This window comes from Myxocyprinus asiaticus, chromosome 1 (genome assembly GCF_019703515.2).
Source record: "Myxocyprinus asiaticus isolate MX2 ecotype Aquarium Trade chromosome 1, UBuf_Myxa_2, whole genome shotgun sequence".
Classification (NCBI taxonomy): Eukaryota; Metazoa; Chordata; class Actinopteri; order Cypriniformes; family Catostomidae; genus Myxocyprinus; species Myxocyprinus asiaticus.
This window is the reverse complement of record NC_059344.1, coordinates 43,908,615-43,931,774: the sequence shown is the minus strand read 5'-3', so window position 1 is coordinate 43,931,774 and position 23,160 is coordinate 43,908,615. Positions and strand designations below refer to the sequence as shown.

Here is a 23,160-nt window from a genome sequence, read left to right as displayed (position 1 = left end):
AGGCATATCTAGACTTTTGTTTGGTTGTATACTGTACATTAAGCTATCTTCCACAGATTGAAAACACACACATTAGACCCAACAAGCATTTGGACACTTAAGACACTCTTACAAATGTATGAAATTCATTGAATTAAATAACAAAACATCAATCTGAATTAGCATTCATTTTAAAGAAATGTAGCTACAGTTTTGAAGCAAATCCAAAGTTAATATTATGTATTACACATATGGTTATTCTGTCAGGGCACTTGGAAACTTGACTTCATCCATCCACCAAACACTACCTTGGGACCAGCTGGATAAAAGTAATAGTAAAAAAATTTCAGAAAAGAGTGGCCCAGAATGTGGCTAAATAAAAAATTTAGTTCTGAGAAAAGATCTAGCATCAATTGTTTGCAGATGCCACTTGGTTTAATCTATTTTTTAAACTGGGGGTCAAACTGGAAAATCTAAGAAAAAAGAACAGATTTGTACAAAATGTAATTTTTGGGTTGTCAAAGTTAATGCGTTAAGAATGCTTAACACCACTATTTTTAAAAATGTCGTTTACCTAATTTGACATTAGAACTATTTTATTCTGCTTTCTGAAGACCGTTTGGAACTTTTGCAGCACCACACATACACAGCGGTTATCCAGCTATACCTCCTATATATCAGTAAAAACTTAAATCTTAATTTTTCATTAAATCAAATCACTGTGATTCACAAATTTAAAACAAATTAATTTGCAGTCTTGTATGGTGGAATTTAACTATCATCAAAGCTCAACATCATAGAACCCCTCATAGAACCCTCTGTTTCATCATAGAACCTGACTGTTCTGCAATAGACCTGTCTCATCCATCACAAACCCTTGTACTGCATCATAGAAGCATTCTGTTTCATCATAGAACCCCTCTTTTCCATTATAGAACCCCTTTTACTCCATCATAGAACCCTATGTTATGTTTCATCATAGAACCGGTCTGTTCTGCAATAGACCTACCATTTTTTTTAATCATAGAACCCCATATATATTCCATCACACAACCCACTGTTTCATCACTGAATTTTCCGTTCTGCAATTGATCTATCTTTTCCATTATTAAACCCTATAATTTCATCATAGAAGCATTCTGTTCCATCATATAACCCCTCAATTACTTATTGAATCTATTTGAATCTATATTGACCTAACATTTAGCAATAAAAAAAAATCTAATCTGCAAATAGTTTTGTGATTTTTCTTTTCATCTGTCCTGCCTTGTTATCTTTCTAAAGAGTTTTTCATCACCACTGTTTATTTTAGCTTGCTCACTGGTTAAATGACAATATTCTCTATAAGCTTTCCTTTAATTTCCCCTGCAAATTTATACATTTACTGTAACCCTGCTCTAATATTTGAATAGAAATATTTTCCAGGTAATATTTTAATTATCTGTAGTAACTGAAATAATTCTTTTAAGTTAAATGCTTAATAAAATCTAATAATTTTGTTTTTGGAAACAACATTGTTTCATTGTAGCATAATATTTTAGAAAGAGGGTCTCTCGCAAGGGTATAATCATATTTGGGAGTCCTTGAAAAAAATAAATAAATAAACTTAATACAGTTTTACTATAAATGTTTCTTAAGTGTGTGAATATTTTTTTTGGGGGGGGGTCCCATCGCATGCAAACAAACAGATAAGTAATTCTTTAGCAACCCATTCAGCCAGGGCTCAAGGCCTGATCTGTGACCAACATTCTCGTTAGGTTATGCAGTTGTTCCTCGACTGGGTCATCACAAACCCATGATTAGTGTCATTGATTCTCCTTGATATTTGACTCCTTGTCTTTGATTGACAACCATTCAATAGTGTTACAGTTGACAACAGTTTGGTCAGCTTCTGGCATTTTTTTCTGTAATAGCTTTTCATCAGATTGCAAGCTGGGAGGCTATGACATTTATTCTGAGGGTTTATGAATCCTGATATTTACTGAAGGAACCACCTGTTTGGCATTATGTATCTCTGTTCTCTGTATACACACAAAAAGAATTCCCTCCACACAACTGTTGTTACTGGGTGGCTTAGTAATTAAGTAATTGTATTCTTAATTAACAGTGGCTAATTACACTGTGTCATGCTTGCACCATGGACAATCCAGCCTTGAGGCCAGATGTATTCTGTATATTTCAGTTCCCCAGTAGAAGGACTGTTTTTAGTAAACAACAGTGACAAATGTAATTTTCTGTTGCCTTGAAACTTGTTAGAATGGTGGGCTGATGTTGTTACAGTTGTCAGGAGCTATAAACAATCTTTTTGTTTTAGATTTTATGCAGGGGATGATTGGCTGAGGAATTGAGGATAGTTCATTTCTTGTGCAGGGCAACAGGTATGCTGAACCCATACAACTGTGTGGAGCATGGGAAAGGCACAAAGCTTTCTGTTATGTTTACAGAAGTACATTATTTTAAAAGGAATTCAGAGTCTGATCAGAATGCTGGCTTCTTGTAAAGATACAAGTGAATTTAATGACTTGATCAATTAAAATAATTGAATTTGGAGTTAATATTGCAATGCTGCACAGCAATGCTGTTCACTTCCAGCCAGTGGCATTAGTCATTTTCGCTCTCCCTCTCCCTGTCTCTTTGTCTCTCTCTGTATCTTGATCACTGAATTAGGCCAGTGTATTTTTTTATGTCTGGCAACATAAACACTGATTTAGCATGGGCATCAATTCTCAATATTGTTAGGGATGATTTTTGCTGTTTTTGATTTTTCAACAAACATAAATCATAAACTTTAAAACTTAAGACCCAGTTCTGGCATTGCAACTAGTGATACTAATAAAAAAATATTAATATGTAATGAATATGAGCTCAATAAGGTCTTTTATGGTCATAGTAAACCACAGATTGGTTTAGGTGCATTTGTGACAATGTGGTTTGAATTTGTATTAACACATCTTGCATCTAATAAATTACTTCAAAACATTATGTCCAGAAGCTCATTAAAGCATTATGAAAAACTATTATTATGTGACACTGTTGTGCTATCTGTTCAGCTACTATGATCCTGAATGAAAAAACATACACATGCTGTTTGAATGACGCATGTAAATGCTTAATTTGTAAATTACTTCTGCCTAGCTATGAGGTTTGCAGCAGAATTAGAATTTGTAAAGCAATGTGGTTGCAAAACGTAAGAAAAATAATGAACTGTAACTGAAGCAAAACTGTCAATGAATGTCATATTAATGTTTATCACTATGTGTTCCTGGCAGCAGTCTGTCATATTAGTCCAGACAGATAAATAGAGCAACAACTTCCAGTATCAGTGGCTTGCCTCAACAACTGACATGTAAAGACGTGTTGAGAATTAACTTAAATGAGATAGTTTTGAATTAAATCAAATCACAGACAATTCAAAAAATATGTTAAAATCAAGTTAATTACAATTATTGGTGACAGGGCATTTTGACATTGGTAAGGACATGTCCTCACTGTCCACTCCCAAATCGACACCTATATGCATTCTGTTACCTTTTGTATTACAGCAACAGCTTTGTGTTCCTGGAAGACAGCCTAGTGTGTGACATACAGGCAGAGTATCGTCAGTATGTTGTGCACATCTAGAGCAACATCTGGCCTTCAGTCTGATGAATGACATCAGAGCACACATTGGGTCACTGAGAACCTAAATCATCCAGATTTAAACTCCTCTTACCTTCAGAAATGTAGTTTGACGCATTGTGATGACTAGTGAGACACTCACAGATTGTGTAATTTTGTCCAGGACTCTGATATACTAGTATATATCACTTATTAAGAGAACACTCTGTATTTTTTCCTTTATTGTTTTATTTGGTTAATTACAGCATACCATTATCTTCTCTTGAAATAATCCCATAAGCATGCAAAAGAAAAAGAAAAAAAAAAAAAGCTTGTGCTTATCAAAGGCCACACTAAACTGTATAAGTAATGTATTAACAGTGTATTTTCTGGTAATTTGTGTGTAGGTGCTGGACTTTGAGCGGGAGAGTGAGTACATTCTGGTACTTTGTGCTCAGAATCCAGTTGCTCTGGTGCGAGGCAGGTATGGACCAGCATCCACAGCGACTGTCACTATTTTCATAGATGACATCAACGAAGGTCCCGTTTTGTCTAAAAGCCACTATGAAGTCACCGTCAGAGAAGGGGAGGAACCAGGACGTGTTATTGCCACAATCAGGGGTTATGACCCTGACTCTCATCCAATCAGGCAAGCTGAGGTTTCACTCATTTATATCCATTCCACCAAATCACAATACAAATGATACTGTATCTAAACAGTGGTTCACTCCCTCCAACAATTATTCCGTAACTCCTCTTCCAGCTTCCCCATTTTTCTCCATTGTTATGTTTAGGAGCAGCCAGAGAGGGGCTTGTAGGAAAGATTGATTGTAAACTAAATTTTATGGTCAAGCCTTTCTGTTACAAACAACAAGTCAGACCTTATCCCTAAATCACATAAAGTAAACAAATTCTAAAGAAACGTGAAATTCTGATGCAAGTTATTAAGAGAAGAGAAAAGAATCAGTATTTCACAGTGCCTGTGTTATGCATAATAGAGGTGCTAATACTTAAGGCAAGGGATTTGAACAAGCCCCTAACATGAGTATAAAATAATTCTCATCCTGCACCGTTTGTGCTACAGACATAAATCAGTGGCGATGTTTTAAGACTACATGGGAAGCATGGCTTCCCCTAACATTTAAATCACGAGTTTAAAACATTTACAAATAATCTATATAAATACAATTTTCCTCTTTGTGCATTTTATTATCTTAGCAAATAAAAGTGTAAAATACTGCACATCACAATTGCAATGTTCATTCAAATAATGAAATCTGAGTTTTTTTCTACATAAATATGTCCATAGAAGACAGCGGACATGTAGCCCATAAAGCCATATTGAAGCCATGCTTCAAAATCAGAATTATTCAAATTAACTGTGCAAAAGATCGATGTGGATACTACAAGTGGCTCTAAACATGGCATCTTGGGTCTTGCCTGGACGATGTGCTTGGGGTCTGTGGGAGCTTCGTGAGTGCTATTTGCAATAGATATGCATCTGACTGCTTATTGGATATTGGGCTTTCAATCAATGTATTTTTCTGAAAGTCGAGCTTCTCTGTAAGATGATTGGATGAGCCTGTAAATGGGCATGGCTTCGCTACAATAGCCCATAAAATTAAATGGTCATGTACGTGATTGACAGCATATGAAATGAAAAATCACCACTGTCAGGCGTAGTGTTTGATGACATGGAGATACACACACAGACAAAGATGTTTTAAGCTTAGTTAATTATTTTCTTTAAGAACTTTCCGTCTGAGTTATAGTTTGAGCAACTTTGGTGAGCAATGTTGCAGACACCAAAAATAATAATCTGTGCTTCCCCACTTTTGAAAAGTATAAGCAACCACTGACATGATTGAAACTTTAAATTGTGCAGCTTGTTCAGAATAGGTATGTTTTAAGCAATCAGACTTAACATTTTCACCTTGTGGATGATAAAATGGGAAAAAAAAAAATATCCCACATACACTATATTGCCAAAAGTATTCGCTCACCCATCCAAATAATTGAATTCAGGTGTTCCAATCACTTTCATGGCCACAGGTGTATAAAATGAAGCACCTAGGCATGCAGACTGCTTCTACAAACATTTGTGAAAGAATGGGCCGCTCTCAGGAGCTCAGTGAATTCCAGTGTGGTACTGTGATAGGATGCCACCTGTGCAACAAGTCCAGTCGTGAAATTTCCTCGCTACTAAATATTCCACAGTCAACTGTCAGTGGTATTACAACAAAGTGGAAGCGATTGGGAATGACAGCAACTCAGCCACGAAGTGGTAGGCCACGTAAAATGACAGAGCGGGGTCAGCGGATGCTGAGGCGCATAGTGCACAGAGGTCGCCAACTTTCTGCAGAGTCAATCGCTACAGACCTCCAAAGTTCATGTGGCCTTCAGATTAGCTCAAGAACAGTGTGTAGAGAGCTTCATGGAATGGGTTTCCATGGCCGAGCAGCTGCATCCAAGCCATACATCACCAAGTGCAATGCAAAGCGTCGGACGCAGTGGTGTAAAGCACGCCGCCACTGGACTCTAGAGCAGTGGAGACGTGTTCTCTGGAGTGACGAATCACGCTTCTCCATCTGGCAATCTGATGGACGAGTCTGGGTTTGGCAGTTGCCAGGAGAACAGTACTTGTCTGACTGCATTGTGCCAACTGTGAAGTTTGGTGGAGGGGGGATTATGGTGTGGGGTTGTTTTTCAGGAGCTGGGCTTGGCCCCTTACTTCCAGTGAAAGGAACTCTGAATGCTTCAGCATACCAAGAGATTTTGGACAATTCCATGCTCCCAACTTTGTGGGAACAGTTTGGGGATGGCCCCTTCCTGTTCCAACATGACTGCGCACCAGTGCACGAAGCAAGGTCCATAAAGACATGGATGAGTGAGTTTGGTGTGGAAGAACTTGACTGGCCTGCACAGAGTCCTGACCTCAACCCGACAGAGCACCTTTGGGTTGAATTAGAGTGAAGACTGCGAACCAGGCCTTCTCGTCCAACATTAGTGTCTGACCTCACAAATGCGCTTCTGGAAGAATGGTCAAAAATTCCCATAAACACACTCCTAAACCTTGTGGAAAGCCTTCCCAGAAGAGTTGAAGCTGTTATAGCTGCAAAGGGTGGGCCGACATCATATTAAACCCTATGGATTAAGAATGGGATGTCACTTAAGTTCATATGCGTCTAAAGGCAGATGAGCGAATACTTTTGGCAATATAGTGTATCTAGAGACCAGAATAGCATAGACACATTGAGTTGGGCTCTTTTGACTTGGGCCAATAATTAACCACCTGATTTATAATGAACTCTCGCTTTTATTTTCATCAGGTATTCACTGAGAGGAGACACTAAGAAATATTTCTCCATTGGGAAGTATTCTGGAGAGCTAAAGACAGTCCAGGCTTTGGACAGAGAGGAGAACAGCACCTACACCATGGAGGTGGTGGCTGAAGATGGGCGTAAGAGATGTTTTACCTCCTCATCATACAGTGCATTCAATGTGGAGGGCTGTCAATACATGTTGTTTGAATAAATATGCCCATCAAACTGAAGTTATTATACAGAGCAATACAAGAAAAACTAAATTACAGAGAGGGTGAGGCTATCAATGTGAGACATCTGGGAAAATTGTTCTCTTTTTTTCCAAATCATCAGTGCTACCAAGACACTTGACATTTCAAAATTCAGTGACAGGTTTTGTTAAGTATCAAACCTCATTGAAAATTCTGGGCCACATCCACACACAGTGAGAGAAATTTTACATATTGTAACTAGCAGTGAATGAGTCACCAGCTGAAGTGTTGGGGGTAGTGAGGGAATGGGCAGATGTGTATCTGTGTGTGGTATTGAATTTTACATCATTCCTCTGCACTCTGAAGATAGGAAGCAGATCAAAGACTTGAGGTGTGAAGGTGAGTTCACCCTTCTTTTACCTTCTGCTCTCATCAGGGCGCTCAGATGAGAAATCAGTCCAATCCAGAATGCTCAGTCACATATGTTTACGGATGCAAAAGGGGGGAGAGAGATGAGACGAGAACAAGGTGTGACTCACAACCCCCGTCATACGTGGTCTTGAGTGTTAGAGGAGGGTCGAAAATAAGAGGAGAGAGAAATGAAGAAACTATAGATGAAAGAGAAAAAAATAATTCATATACTTCTGTATCTGAGAGCTCCTGACCTTCAAGTAATAGTGTTTTGCTGTGGACTGCAGAGAGAGAGATAAAAACAAGAGAATTACTGTACTGTGGGAATGAAATTATGCATGACATTTATTTATTTATTTTATTTTTTATTTTTTTATTTTTTTTATTCATCATATTTGCTTGATTGGATATTTCAAAAACATTTCAAAAACAATGATTTGGTAATTTAATTTGGATAGCAAATGATATATTTACAATTATTTATTGAGAAAAAAAAAATGCAAGTTAGTATCTGAAGATCTGAAATTATCAGGATAAAAAAGGTAGAGAATTTTGTATACATTCTCCTATACAGTTCTTCAATTGTGTGATGTTTGATGGCTTTTTTACATGTACTGCCTGCTTCAAGTGACCTTATAGCATTTTAATAAGGTTAAGGTCTGGCCTTCAACTCGGCCAGTAACCCTCCATTTCTTCTTCAATGATCCATTCATTTGGTCGCAGTCAGTACCTGATTTTAAAGGATTGGTTCACCTAAAAATGAAAATTCTTTCAAAATTCACTCACCCTCATGTCATCCCAGATGTGTATGACTATCTTTCTTCAGCAGAACACAAATTAAGATTTTTAGAAGAATATTTCAGCTCTGTAGGTCCATAAAATGTAAGTGAATGGGTGGCAAATTTTCTAATGTCAACGCGTCGAGGTCACGCGTTGACAAGTTCATGAAATATGAAAAAAAAATGGAAGCGCAGTGTTCTGTCAACAGAGGAGCATAGATAATCATGCATAGATGCATCATTCGGCTGGTTTGGATACGTCAACATCGGTTTGAATGCAAGTGAGTAAGTGGAGCAGATGCCTCAGACTGAGCTCCTTGCTCAGACTGCTGCAGCAGCTGCTTTTGTGTCAAAACAGTATTGTGGTCCATAGAAACAGCTGCTAATAAGGGATTGTAACAAGGAAGGACACCAGGAACTGGATTCATCAAACACAGGTAGGGAACTTTTAATTGACCACTTCTCTGGTTTACAGCTTCACAATAACACATCAGCTTCACACTAACACATCAGCTTCACACTAACACATCAGCTTCACACTAACTCATCAGCTTCACACTAACTCATCAGCTTCACAGTAAGGCTCTTGACCAAGTCTCTCTCTCTCGATCTGGCACTGGCATGGTCCTTTTATGCTGCTCTCCCCAATCTCACTACAATTAGAGACAGGTGTTAGTCATAATTTGGCTCAGGTGTATGCACCCTTACTGCTCTCCCTCTCCCGACGGACGCTCGACCACACCCCCGCTGCCACAGGGATCTACATATGAATATCTATGCAGAGGAGGCTTTCACACTTACACTTGAAGTGAAAATTTTTAGTAAAAAAAAAAAAGTTTTAAATATTGATCTATTTCTTACAAACACCTAGTGTTTCGCTTCAGAATACATTAATAAATGAAGTTACTGTTTACAAACAAACGCTCCACCCTGCCCTTTCCTGGTTCTTTTGGTTGCCCGGAAAAGAACCGCTGTCTATGGGCACTTCGCTCAAATGGGGTTAGAACGCCCCGTTTCCCACAGAATATTGGAGAGTGGGGCTTCTTTAAATTTCCACCAGATTGTTGCATCAGGAAAAACACAGGATTTTACATAAATGATGATAATTCATGGGTCACCTTCATTGTTATCACGTCTGCTCTATTAGAGCCAATTGACCCGCAGCAGCTGTTGTTTGATATTAACTTTTTTACGAAGAAATTACGTAAACTCTGATTGTAAACTGCTTTTTTTAATTTCCAATGTGCTGTCACTGTGACAGATATGAGGTCAAATATGATCCATATATGATATAACAAGAGGAACAGATCCTGTCTCCACCACCACAGCGCATGTACACAGCCTTTAATTCAGTCTCTGCCCAATATTTAGCATCAGGTTAATGTCTGCTTTAAAACATCTACATGTGCCTTGAAGAGATTGGAGATGCAGCCTGAAAGAGGAACAGTCATTTTATCCAGCTTTACTGCACCATCAGTCAGTGCAGAACAATAAGTCCACTGAGCACTGGCTAGAGTTTCATCTTTCTTTCTAAATGTCAATAATGCATGGCTCTATCCACAATATTAAGAGGCTTTTGTGGTTTGGCACATGTGAGTTTTTTTGGTTGTAAACACCCTCCAAACTTTCCACACGCACTATAAAATACAGTTCAAGAACACTGTAAAAAAATAAAAATAAATAATATATATATATATATATATATATATATATATATATATATATATATATATATATGGTCAAAATATTTAAAAATATTATTTAATATGACTAAATCAACCAACAATACATGAAGTTAGACCAAGGAAAGTAATTTTTATTGGTTAGATCAAGTAATAACCCCTTATTGGAACAACTGCATGTTACCACTTTTAACAGTAAAGAAAATGTCACAATGCTGTTTTGCGCTGCCAATTTTGTCTTCCAGGTAATTCCTCCTTGTCAGCCTCCACACTGGTGACGGTGCATATTCTGGATGTGAATGATAATAGTCCAGTTCTGGTGGGTGATTACTCCTGGAAGTACCTTTGCACACCACGCTGGGATGATCAAGCTCTTGTTCTGGCTTCTCGGGACAGCGATGGCCCCCAGCATGGAGGAAGACTCAACTTCTCCCTTCGCAGTGATGCCAGCGTCCGCTGCAACTGGAAGCTCACTCCAATCAATGGTCTGTCTGTTCATTTACATTTATGCACTTGGCAGACTTTTAGCAACTTACAAGGTTGTTCAAAAGTCTAAGTCCCTGTGTGAAATGTTTTTTTATTTTTCTAATTCAACTTGTATTATCAGCATAACAGTTTGAGTGAAAATTTGAATTTAAAAATTAACATTTGAGAATTTAGCATTTGCTGTTTAACCATTTTGCTTTAATGACAGCATACATTTGAGCTGGCATGGACTCCACAAATTTGTGCAAAACCTGATGATTTTATTCCAGAATTATTTGAGAATGTTCTAAAGAGCATCTTTTGTGCTTCAGTGCAAACAAGGTAATCTGTCCTTTGCACAAAAGAGGTAAAGGAATAGTTCTCCCAAAAATGAAAATTCTCTCATCATTTACTCAACCTAATGCCATACCAAATGTGTATGACTGTCTTTCTTCAGCAGAACACAAATGAAGATATTTGGATGAATATTTCAGCTGTGTAGGTCCATAAAATCCAAGTGAAAGGGTGCCAAATTTTTTAAGCTCCAAAAATCACATAAAGCCATTGGATTCATTAATGTCTTCAGAAGCTAAACGCTAGGTGTGTAAGGAATAGATCAATATTTAAAACTTTTTTTTAAACCAAAAATTCACAAGGGTCAAGGTTACACAGTCTCTCGCATGATATAAGCGCATTGGCAATTTCATACGAGAACCGACTTGTGAAATACAAAAAGTACGGAAGCGCAGTGTTGTTTACAACAGAGTATATTCATATATACACTGTAGATGCCTCATTTGGCTGGTTTGGATATGTGAATGGAGGAGATGCCTCAGAATGAGATCCTTGCTCAGACTGCTGCATTAGCTGCTTTTGTGTGGAAACAGTATAGCGGTCTATGGGAACAGCTGCTAATAAGGTACAGTGCATCCGGAAAGTATTCACAGCGCTTCACTTTTTCCACATTTTGTTATGTTACAGCCTTATTCCAAAATGGATTAATTTAATTATTTTCCTCAAAATTATACAAACAATATCCCATAATGACAATGTGAAAGAAGTTTGTTTGAAATCTTTGCAAATTTATTAAAAAAAAAAAAATAATAAAAAATGAAAAAAAAAAAAAAACACATGTACATAAGTATTCACAGCCTTTGCTCAATACTTTGTTGAAGCACCTTTGGCACCAATTACAGCCTCAAGTCTTTTTGAGTATGATGCTACAAGCTTGGCACACCTATTTTTGGGCAGTTTCTCGCATTCTTCTTTGCAGGACCTCTCAAGCTCCATCAGGTTGGATGGGGAGCGTCGGTGCACAGCCATTTTCAGATCTCTCCAGAGATGTTCAATCGAGTTCAAGTCTGGACTCTGGCTGGGCTACTCAAGGACATTCACAGAGTTGTCCCGGAGCCACTCCTTTGTTATCTTGGCTGTGTGCTTAGGGTCGTTGTCCTGTTGGAAGATGAACCTTCGCCCTAGTCTGAGGTCCAGAGCGCTCTGGAGCAGGTTTTCATCAAGGATGTCTCTGTACATTGCTGCATTCATCTTTCCCTCGATCCTGACTAGTCTGCCACCACCATGCTTCACTGTAGGGATGGTATTGGCCAGGTGATGAGCAGTGCCTGGTTTCCTCCAGGCATGACGCTGGCCATTCAGGCCAAAGAGTTCAATCTTTGTTTCTCATGGTCTGAGAGTCCTTCAGGTGCCTTTTGGCAAACTCCAGGTGGGCTGTCATGTGCCTTTTACCGAGGAGTGGCTTCCGTTTGGCAACTCTACCATACAGGCCTGATTGGTGGAGTGCTGCAGAGATGGTTGTTCTTCTGGAAGGTTCTCCTCTCTCCACAGAGAAATGCTGGAGCTCTGTCAGAGTGACCATCGGGTTCTTGGTCACCTCCCTGACTAAGGCCCTTCTCCCCCGATCGCTCAGTTTGGCCAGGCGGCCAGATCTAGGAAGAGTCCTGGTGGTTCCAAACTTCTTCCATTTACGGATGATGGAGGCCACTGTGCTCATTGGGACCTTCAATGCTGCAGAAATTTTTCTGTACCCTTCCCCTGATCTGTGCCTTGATACAATCCTGTCTCGGAGGTCTACAGACAATTCCTTGGACTTCATGGCTTGGTTTGTGCTCTGACATGCACTGTTAACTGTGGGACCTTATATAGACAGGTGTGTGCCTTTCCAAATCATGTCCAATCAACTGAATTTATCACAGGTGGACTCCAATCAAGTTGTAGAAACATCTCAAGGATGATCAGTGGAAACAGGATGCACCTGAGCTCAATTTTGAGTGTCATGGCAAAGGCTGTGAATACTTATGTACATGTGATTTTTTTCGTTTTTTATTTTTAATAAATTTGCAAAGATTTCAAACAAACTTCTTTCACGTTGTCATTATGGGGTATTGTTTGTAGAATTTTGAGGAAAATAATGAATTTAATCCATTTTGGAATAAGGCTGTAACATAATAAAATGTGGAAAAAGTGAAGCGCTGTGAATACTTTCCGGATGCACTGTATCTGCGTATGAATATCTATGCAGAGGTGGCTTTTGCACTTACGTCACAGGAGAGGCAGTTTGAACTCCACCCTCATCAACAAGTAAAAACTTTTTTACTTTTTTTAGTAAAAAAGTTTTAAATCTTGATCTCTTTCTTACACACAGCTAGCGTTTCGCTTCAGAAGACATTAATTCACTGGAGTCAAATGGATTTCTTTTATGATAGTAATATGTGCTTTTTGGCGCTTCAAAAATATTGCACCCATTCACTTGTATTTTATGGACCTACAGAGCTGAAATATTCTTCCAATCATCTTTGTGTTCTGCTGAAGAAAGAAAGTCATACACATCTGGGATGACATGAGGGTGAGTAAATGATGAGAAAAGTTTCATTTTTGGGTGAACTATTCCTTTAACATGGTCAATGTCACAATTTTTCCTTTTGATTCATGGCCTGCAAATAGTGCATTATCTATAAATATTCTTTATTTTACTTCATAACATTTTTGTTTGTGTTTTAAATTTGACAAAATCCTAAAACGTTTTTCATTTCAAGGTTTAAATTAGATTCTGAATAACACATTTTCGATGTGGAATCAGAATTTCAAACTTCACTCTACAGTACATTGCATTCAAGGTATACGTTTATCAGCATGTGTTTTCCCTGGAAATCGAAGCCATGACCTTGGCATTGCTAGCGCCATGCTGTACCTGTTGAGCTATTCCTAATTAGTGCTTTCACAATTGGCCTCTATCTACCTGCTGGGGAATGGGAGGTCCGCGGGGGGACACCCGGCGGAGACAATCCCATTGGGGTCCCCAAATCACCCCCACTGCTAGCCGCGCTGGCCTCATACCCATAGGTAGAAGGACAGAGGCGGGGAGCCGCTGGGGTGCACTGCAGAGAATGCAACGACCGCAACGTTGCCATGGTCATGTTCTCGCAGTGAGAACATGAACCATTCACAAATGCAGCCTCCATGTGGGTCATGCCCAGACACGAAAGACAGCGATTCTGACCATCTGAAGTTGAGAGATAACGACCGCAACCAGGAATAACACACAATCGGAAAGGCATCTTTAAAAAGATGCGTCTTTAAAAAGACGTTCCGTGTGTGCGCTCTTTTAGAGAAATATATACACTTTTAGAGGGGAAAAAAGCTCTTTCAGAAAATATACTCCCAGGGGCATTCTCTGCAGTGCACCAGTGCAGAGGAGGGAGAAATGCACCGTCAGATCCAGCAGAGGTGAATGAACAGTAGTATTCAGCTCAATGAGCATGACCGTTCGGCTCTGAAGAGAAAATTCTGAATGAATGGTTGCATACCAGCTCCTTTTATACCCGTATGTCCGGGGGAGTGGCATGCAAATACCACTCGCCAATTTTCATTGGCCTTTTATCAAAGACCAGAGGTGTCTCGGGCTCCCAAGAGTGACCCCTAGTGTCACTACATCGACACAACATCGAGTGAGTGACAGATTGGGAACCAAAGTGACACATTTCAGGGAAAAAAATAAATAAAATTAGAATAACCTAACTGCATAAGTGTGCACATCCCTGAACTAATACTTAGTTGAAGCACCCTTTGATTTTATTACAGCACTTATTCTGTTTGGATAAGGATAATGACTTTTTATGACTTTGATATTTACCCACTCTTCTTTGCAAAAACATACCAGAACTGTCAAATTGCGAGGACATCTCCTGTGTACGGCCCTTTTCAGGTTCCCCCACAGAATTTCTATAGGATTCAGGCCTGAGCTCTGGCTGGGCCATTCCAAAACATTAATCTTTTTTTGCTGAAGCCATTCTTATGTTGATTTGGATGTGTGCTTCGGAACATTCTCATGCTGAAAGGTGAAAGATCTCTTCATTTTCAGCTTTCTAGCAGACACCAGAATGTTCTGTGCCAAAACTGACTGGTACTTGGAGCTATTCATAATTCTCTCCACCTTCACTAAAGCCCCAGTTCCAGCTGAAGAATAGCAGCCCAAAAGCATGATGCTGCCACCACCATGCTTCACTGTGGGTATGGTGTTCTTTTGCTGATGTGCTGTGTTGTTTTTGCGCCAAGCATACCTTTTACAATTTTGGGCAAAAAGTTCAATCTTGGTCTCATCAGACAATAACACATTTATCCACATGGTTTTGGGAGACTGGATATATATGTTTTTTTCATCAGAAAAGGCTTGCGTCTTGCCACCCTGCCCCATAGCCCAGACAGATGAAGAATATGGGAGATAGTTGTCACATGTAGGGAGTAACCAGTACTTGCCAGAAAGAGCTGCAGCTCCTTTAATGTTGCTGTAGGCCTCTTGACAGCCTCCCTGACCAGTTTCTCTTTGTCTTCATCAATTATGTAGGGATATCCTGTTCTTGATAATGTCACTGTTGTGCCATACTTTCTCCACTTGTTGGTGACTGTCTTCACTGTGTTCCATGGTATATCTAATGCCTTGGAAAAAAATTAGTAGCCCTCACCTGAGCGATACCTTTCAACAATGAGATCCCGTTGATGCTTTGTAAGCTCTTTGTGGCCCATGGCTGTTGTAGATGCCAAGAAGATGTCATAAAATCCTACAAGAACATCTGAGATTTATTGGAGTCACTTCAGGTGAAGACAGGTGCATACTATTTCACATGAGCTTGACGATTGGTTGATTCTGAACACAGACACATACCCAATTATAAAAGGGTGTGCACACTTATGCAGTTAAGTTATTCTAAGTTTTTTTTTTTTCTCTGAATGTGTCACTTTGGTTTTCAGTGTCATTGCATAGGCTGTAATTTTTATATTAAAGCTGCAAAAAGTCTTATATGATTTATCTTTGTTTCATTTTTTACAACACAAAAACCTGCTGTTTTAACAGGGGTGTATAGACTTTTTATATTCACTGTATTTATTAAACTTGGGGGTTGGGTGTCAGAAATTTGCACCTTCAGAGTTCTGAGGAGAATGTGTTGTGCTTTGAACCCAAATCAGGAAAGTTTCCCTTCCTGCAGCTGTGTTTCTGTGTCTACCTGAAGCTACAATGAAAAGTGAGACATGTCCAGCCACAGGCAGAGAAAGCAGCCTTAAAGATTTGTTATGGATTGAAGGGGTACCATGTTTATGCACTGCATGCCACTGCATTTTGATGACCTAAACGAGATCCCTATTGGGGGGAGGTGGAGTGGGGGGTCGCGTCGGCCTCTTCATTGGTGCCCTCCAGCTGGTGGAGCCCTAGGCAACCACCTAGTTTGCCTACACCTAGAAATGACCCTGGTATGAGGTGACAAAAATCTGCCCTGCCACACAATAACTAAGTGACCTGTCTCTAAAGATCTGTTTAGGATGTCATTCATTTCATACACATAAGTTAGAGGAGCATTGATCAAGTTACAAATTCCATAATGGTCCCAAATCTCCTATAATCACAATAACACTGATATGCCTGGTTATAATGACCTCCTCTGGCAGTGACGTCAAGGTGGATAAAATTGGAGATTTGAAAAGAACAATCTTTCCTGTGGCTAAAATGCCTATTTAGATTGAGACCTCATCTGGATTGGGTATAATGCTTGCCAACTGGTGAATCACACAGTACATGTCTGGGGAAAGGCGTGTACAAAGAAGGAAATTGCCCACTATGTCTAGTGTCTTCATATGGATCTGTGTTGGATGTTATGAGCGTTATGGCTCTGTTCCCTTTAGGCATCATTAATGTGCCAAGCTGATGTCAGTGAGCAGGTTGACTTAGTTGTAGTGTCTGAGTCACTGTACAGATCACCATCAAATAGAACTGTCTTTTTTCCTTTTCTACTTTTCCTTCACTCTCTTTCTCACCCCTACCCCCACCCCCCTTTTCCCCCCATCTACCTTAACCTGCTCTTGAAAGCACAGGGAGGGATGACATAGTATGGTGTCTGAAGTTCCCAATTTATATCTCACCCTGAACATGTGTCTCAGCAGGTTTGCTCTGTGTGTCTCCTCATGAAATAAGAGCATATCCTCCTCTTTGTATGTCTGATGGAGATATATAACATCTTAGACTCCCACCTGGCAAACAGAATCAATAGGAACACCAGTTTTTCGCTCAACACCGGTGTGGTTTCTTTTCTTGTAGTCTCTTTAATTGGAAATCCTTCATACAGTATATGTTTAATAATTATGCTTCTGTGGTTGATGTAGTTGTGATCAAGTTATTGCAATCAAAATTAGATGTAATTCAATAATGGCAATCAAGGTAAAGTGTAAAACAAATAATGTTTTACAAAGCAGGATTTCCTCCTTTAATTCAATTACTGTGCAAACCTAATTAAGTCCATTATAACCATAAGAACCAAAGTGAGTAAAACCATTATAATCTGTTTGTGTTTTCCTTTGCTTCTGACTCATGTCAATATACAGTATGTGCATTAAAAGTAATCTACATAAACAAACTTAAAATAGCTAATCTCACAACCGGAATAGCTGCTCAACCACAGCTTACATGAATATACTGTAATGTACTGTGTTTTCAGCATGTCTTTAGTATTCATATTTCTATGTAAAGTGTGGTTCTATGTATTTTTTATTTTTTTCATCCTTTGGATAAACACTGATACAACACCAATTTATGATATAGCTTTGATATTGTGTCTGACTATTTATGGGATAGTTCATCCAAAAATGAAAATTCTCTCATCATTTATTCACCCTCATGCCATCCCAGATGTGTATGCCTTTTTTTCCATCTGCAGAACACAAATGAAGATTTTCTGAAAAAATGATTTCAGCTCTGTAGGTCCATATGCAATGCAAGTATATATGGGTACCAAAATTTTGAAGCTCCAAAAAGCACATAAAGGCATCATAAAAGTAATCCATATGTCTCCAGTGTTTTAATCCATATCTTAAGAAGTGATATGATAGGTGTGTGTGAGAAACAGATGAATATTTAAGTCATTTTTTTACTATAAATTGTTCTCCCTGCCCAGTAGGGGGCAGTATGCATGAAGAATGTGAATCACCAAAAACACAAGAAGAGTGTGAAAATTATCTGTTTCTCATTCACACCTATCATATCGCTTCTGAAGACATTGATTTAACCACTGGAGTCTTATGGATTACTTTTATGCTGATTTATGTGATTTTTTGAGGTTCAAAATGTTGGCACCCATTCACTTGCATTGTATGGACCAAAAGAGCTGAGAAATTCTTCTAAAAATCTTAATTTGAGTTCAGCAGATGAAAGAAAGTCACACACATCTGGGATGGCATAAGGGTGAGTAAATGACAAGACCATTTTTGGGGTGAACTATCCCTTTAAACTCAGCGGTGCACAAAGTTCCCAGCAAATCCCAATCTGATCAATATTAAGAGGATTTGTAAAGATTCGTATGTCTTTAAAGTTGTACATGCATAAAAGGGTTTACGTTTTAGATGCTGTTGATACATTAATATTGTACTTTTTTCATAAAAATTTATTTGTGCACCTTCTGTAGAAATATCCTCGAATAAGTAAAAAATAACCCATGTGATTTGGCATGGCTATATTATGCAATACTTAATTAATACTACATTTCTTTGAATTGTTGCATCAGAATTATTTTGGTTTTGGAGGCTATGGGAAACGTATTGGTCACCTCTGACAAGAGTTACCTGCAGGAGATATGCCTGTTCTAGTTTAGTTCTGGTGTCATTGTGATCCTTTTGTCCCCTGTTGACTAGGACATCAAAGGACATTGGTGTCAAAGGAAAGTAGTGGGGCTTCTTGAACCACAGATAACACTGAGCAGATACAGATAACAACCCCTAGTTTACTGGACTGAGCTCTTGGTTCTGCGTCAAAGCCAAACCCTGATTAAGCTGGTCATGAGTTTTTCCCATTACTTAACAGTACCCAACAAAAACAAATCTTGCAAACTGTTTGACCTGATGTTGGCTTAATCAAGGATCAATATAAATAATAATAATTAGTAAGAACAATAATGTTGTACTTAATGACTAATAAAACAAATCTACTTATAGATAGTTATCACTAAATAAGATGCAATATTGCTAATCAAGGCAGAAAACTAAGTATAACATATAATGACTGATTAAGAGCAAAACCCCTAAAAGAAGTACACTGTAAATGTGGTAACATGAAAGTGTTGCGTTAAGGATCTATTTCTATGTTTCTGACTGAATGATGTGACACTGTTTTTTTTATTTATTTATTTATTTATTTATTTATTTTTTTTAATCATCTATCAGTCAACTCTAGAACACATGCGCATTAGCTATACAAGCCAGGAAAATTGCGTTTTTAGCGTAATATGAGGTACAGAATCACAATTTATGATTCCAGTATTGTCAGATTTTATTGCTGATTTGAAATATGTACTTTGATTGTAATCTTGACCAACTGTTTTTGAGATTTTGGTCTTTCCCCATTAAATTAGATAGGAGCTGCACTGTCATAACTGAAAATAGCCTACCGAGCGTGTTCCAAAGATGGCCGCCAGTGGACTGACTTGCTAGAAAGACTTTGTTAATCTTTTATTGTTATTTCTTTAAAAAATAAGCATGGAGAACTGTTTTGTTTTAAAATATGATTAATGTCAGGCGGTGTAACAAATATTCTGTTCTGTAATACGAAAAACAAACAAACCATGAAACAGAGTGAACCCCTTTTAGACCCCAATGACTTTGTTAAAAAAAAAAAAATCACATAGTTTGACGATTTTATGAACATATTTTTATGAATTTATGAATTGGTTCAGTTCAAATAGTAGCCCAAGAAAAAAAAAAACGACTTAATATACTTGACTCAACAATTAATTGCACTAAACACTTAATTACAGAAAAAACAATAACAATATGTAAGTACAAGCAGCTTTACAAAATAATGTCACAGCAAAAACATGTAGTTGATTAGTATTTATCAGTAATTATTATATAAATGCACAGTAAAATGAACATGAACTGTTAAATTAAGTGTGACCAAGATTTCTATAATTTCTACAATTTCTATAATTTTCTATAATTTCTAAAGAAATAGAAATAAGTAAGGCTATAATTGTGAGCCTTACTTGTTTCTATTTCTACTTCTATTTCTTATTTCTGTTGGCGTAACCTAATGAATTCAGGTTTATTTATTTGTGTTAAATATAAAATGTTATTTTAATTAAATCAGTTAATTTAGATGCTACCACATGAAGCACAATTTTTACCTGGCAAAACATTTTTTTTTTTTTTTTTTCAGTTTAGTTTTCCATTGTTTTTGTTGTTCTACTTGTTTTTTTGTTTTGTTTTTTTATAGATACTGTATGTATTTCCTCCACAGAAATGTAAATGGATGTCATTGTTTCCACAGACACTCACACCAACCTATCTTTAAATGTCCCATACCTGCCTCCAGAGGTTTATATTGTTCCTTTCACCATCTCAGACAGCAGCTCTCCTCCCAGAAGCACATTCATCCATCTGCCAGGTAACACACATGGACCAACTGAATGAAAAGAGAGCATGTTTGTAACAACTGAGATGTACTGCACTGCCGTCATTTGATTACATTCATACATTGTATTGCTTAGAGTGGTTTATGAAAGTGAATATTAAATGGGCCCAGTCGGAAGCTGTAATATCATAGTAGGTCACAAATGGCATTTTTACATTTAGATCGCTCACAATGTTCTCCAACACATAAAAATGCAGGACAAATTTAACCACATTTAAATAATAAAAGAGGGAGTCACGTCATTGCTGTTATTTTAAATAGTACAAAAATAAGCTTAATGACTTTTGGTCAAATGATTTTTGTAAAACAATATAGGCATGGCAAGTTTATTTATATAGCACATTTCATACACATTGGCAATTCAGAGTGCTTTACATAAAGGAAAATTCAAGATACATAAAAATACATTTTAAAACCAATTAAAGGAATATTCTGTGTTCAAAACAAGTTCAATCGACAGCGTTTGTGGCATAATATTGATTACCACAAAAATTATTATTGACTTGCCCCTCTTTTTCTTTTAAAAATAAAATAAAATCTGGGATAAAGTGAGATCAAATAGAAATAGCTTCTTAACAATTGCACATTACCACTTTTTACAATTTACAATTTACAGTATCTGTATGTCATTCAATTATATACCATTTTCTAATATTATATGTTACTGGACAAAATGCAAAGTGTATGTTAGTATTTACACCAGGGTGAAAATTGCATCTGCTTAACGAATATTGCTTTATAGGCATAGGTGTAAGACCTAGCAGTAGTGTAATATGGTCTTAAATACCTTATGGGTAAAATAGAGAAAGAGAGAAGGTAAATGATTGATAGTGAAGTGGAAGCCTGTGTGTGTGTCTCTGTGTATGTTTTTATGTCTGCTTGGACATTAACTCACATGCATTGGCTTTATACTGTACTTGCTTTTCTGAAATGTTGTGTTCACACAGTCCCAGTGATGCATGGCTTGGCCACAGGTGCATGGCTTCTCTCTCTCTCTCTTCCTGTCACTGTCTCACTTTGTCTGACTAGTTTCCCACGAGACCTCACCAAAGCTATTACCTTCAGCTAGTGGTCCATAAATATGTATTTCCATTGCTGTAACCATTGCCCGTCTAATGCATTTAAACAGAGCTGAAAAGTCATTGTCTCTCTCACAGTGACAGTTTGCCCATGCAACGTGAGGGGGAACTGTAGAACGGCAGCAAAACAGCTTCAGGGAATGCCCACTATTCAATCAGCAATAGGCATTCTGCTGGGAACTCTGGGTGTTATAGGTGAGATGTGTGCACAGCTTCATTCAAACCATCCTGAAATGATTAGAAAAGGAAGTAGGCAACACAATTTGCTTTTTATGTTCCTGTTTACAGGCGTTATACTGATTGTTACATTTGTGAGACTGTCCTACCAGAATCCTACACAACCAAACAAAGCCTGCCAAGAAAGAGAGCCACTTAATGTATCTCTGTAATTCTTTCTAGACCACTTGATCACTGTATTCTTAAAGGTAACCATCAACTTATTGAGGGATTTCTCTTAGTTTAAATATTAAATGCTTTATATATTTAGCTGACTTTTGATACAGCATGTTTTTGGTATTAGTGGTTTTAGTGAAAAGTGAAAATGTCTAAGAGCAGTATTTAAGTATCAGTTTTTTAGAATACCACTGAGATATGGTTTAAAGAGGCATACATAACTTCTGTCTACATAATATATTTTTATGTTATTTATTTGTTTTTAATGTAGTTACCTCATCAATTTTGCAATTATAGACTTATATTTAGTGGTGATTTAATTATTTGGATAGATAATTACATTTTCCCCCCCTCTCTGCATTGTATGATCAATTTTAATCAACTGCAATAAAGACAATGAGAAAACAAGCTCTATTTGGTATCTATCTATCTATCTATCTATCTATCTATCTATCTATCTGTCATCTGTCTGTATGTCTGTACTGTAAATAAATATATATATTAGAGCTGTCGAAGTTAACGCGTTAAAAACCGGAGAACCCCGCTCTAGACTCATTCCCCTCTTCACTTTATCACCCTCCTTTCTACCATTCTAATATCCCATACTCCAGAACTGTTCCCTGCACGAGGCTATCTCTGCAAGTGAACCCGGTCCCGAATCCTTTCTCATTCTCACCTCACCATGCAGCCCCGATAACCATGAAGCAAGCGCTTCTTCAAACTTCTACTCATCTCTAGACTATATGGTAAGGACTCAGGATGGCGCAGAGTATGGCTGCTGCGTTGCGAGCTCCGACACAACATGGTAGTGTTTTGTTTGTTTTGTTCAAAATTCTTATGTTTTTTGTCTTGGATGTTGTCTGCCTTATTGTCTACGACAGACAAACACTTTTAGACATTGGTTCAGCAATTTCACACCGTAAACCGGACTTCAAATTCCTCAATGCCGACCTGTTGTTTACAAACACGCAAGCGGAGCCCTTTGTCTGGGCAGTCCAGACGCGGAAACGCAGGAGGAAAAGGGGAAGCAGAGCCGGCGTTCTCATCAGAGTAAGACGCCGTGCAAATCGACCCCCGCTACCCAGTATTCTACTGGCAAATGTTCAGTCTCTGGATAACAAGCTCTGCGAGCTGAAAGCGCGGATCTCTTTCCAACGAGAGACGAGGGATTGCTGCATTATCTGCCTAACAGAAACTTGGATGTCTGCGGAGATTCCAGACTCAGCCATTGAACCCACGGGGTTCTCTGTGCACTGAGCGGACAGAGCGAAAGACCTCTCAGGTAAAAGCAGAGGTG

General features: G+C 38.2%; 1 protein-coding gene across 1 annotated transcript in view; it reads left to right on the top strand.

Annotated features, from left to right (window-relative positions):
* The window catches only part of LOC127446113 (cadherin-17-like), a 59,200-nt gene extending 36,996 nt beyond the window's left edge, over positions 1-22,204 (top strand). The window contains exons 10-15 of the mRNA XM_051706782.1: positions 3,984-4,225; positions 6,906-7,036; positions 10,208-10,447; positions 20,248-20,364; positions 21,549-21,665; positions 21,759-22,204. Of these exons, the coding sequence (XP_051562742.1) occupies positions 3,984-4,225; positions 6,906-7,036; positions 10,208-10,447; positions 20,248-20,364; positions 21,549-21,665; positions 21,759-21,859 (948 nt within the window). The 3' untranslated portion in view covers positions 21,860-22,204. The remainder of the gene's footprint in view (positions 1-3,983; positions 4,226-6,905; positions 7,037-10,207; positions 10,448-20,247; positions 20,365-21,548; positions 21,666-21,758) is intronic.
* Positions 22,205-23,160: the final 956 nt, after the last annotated feature.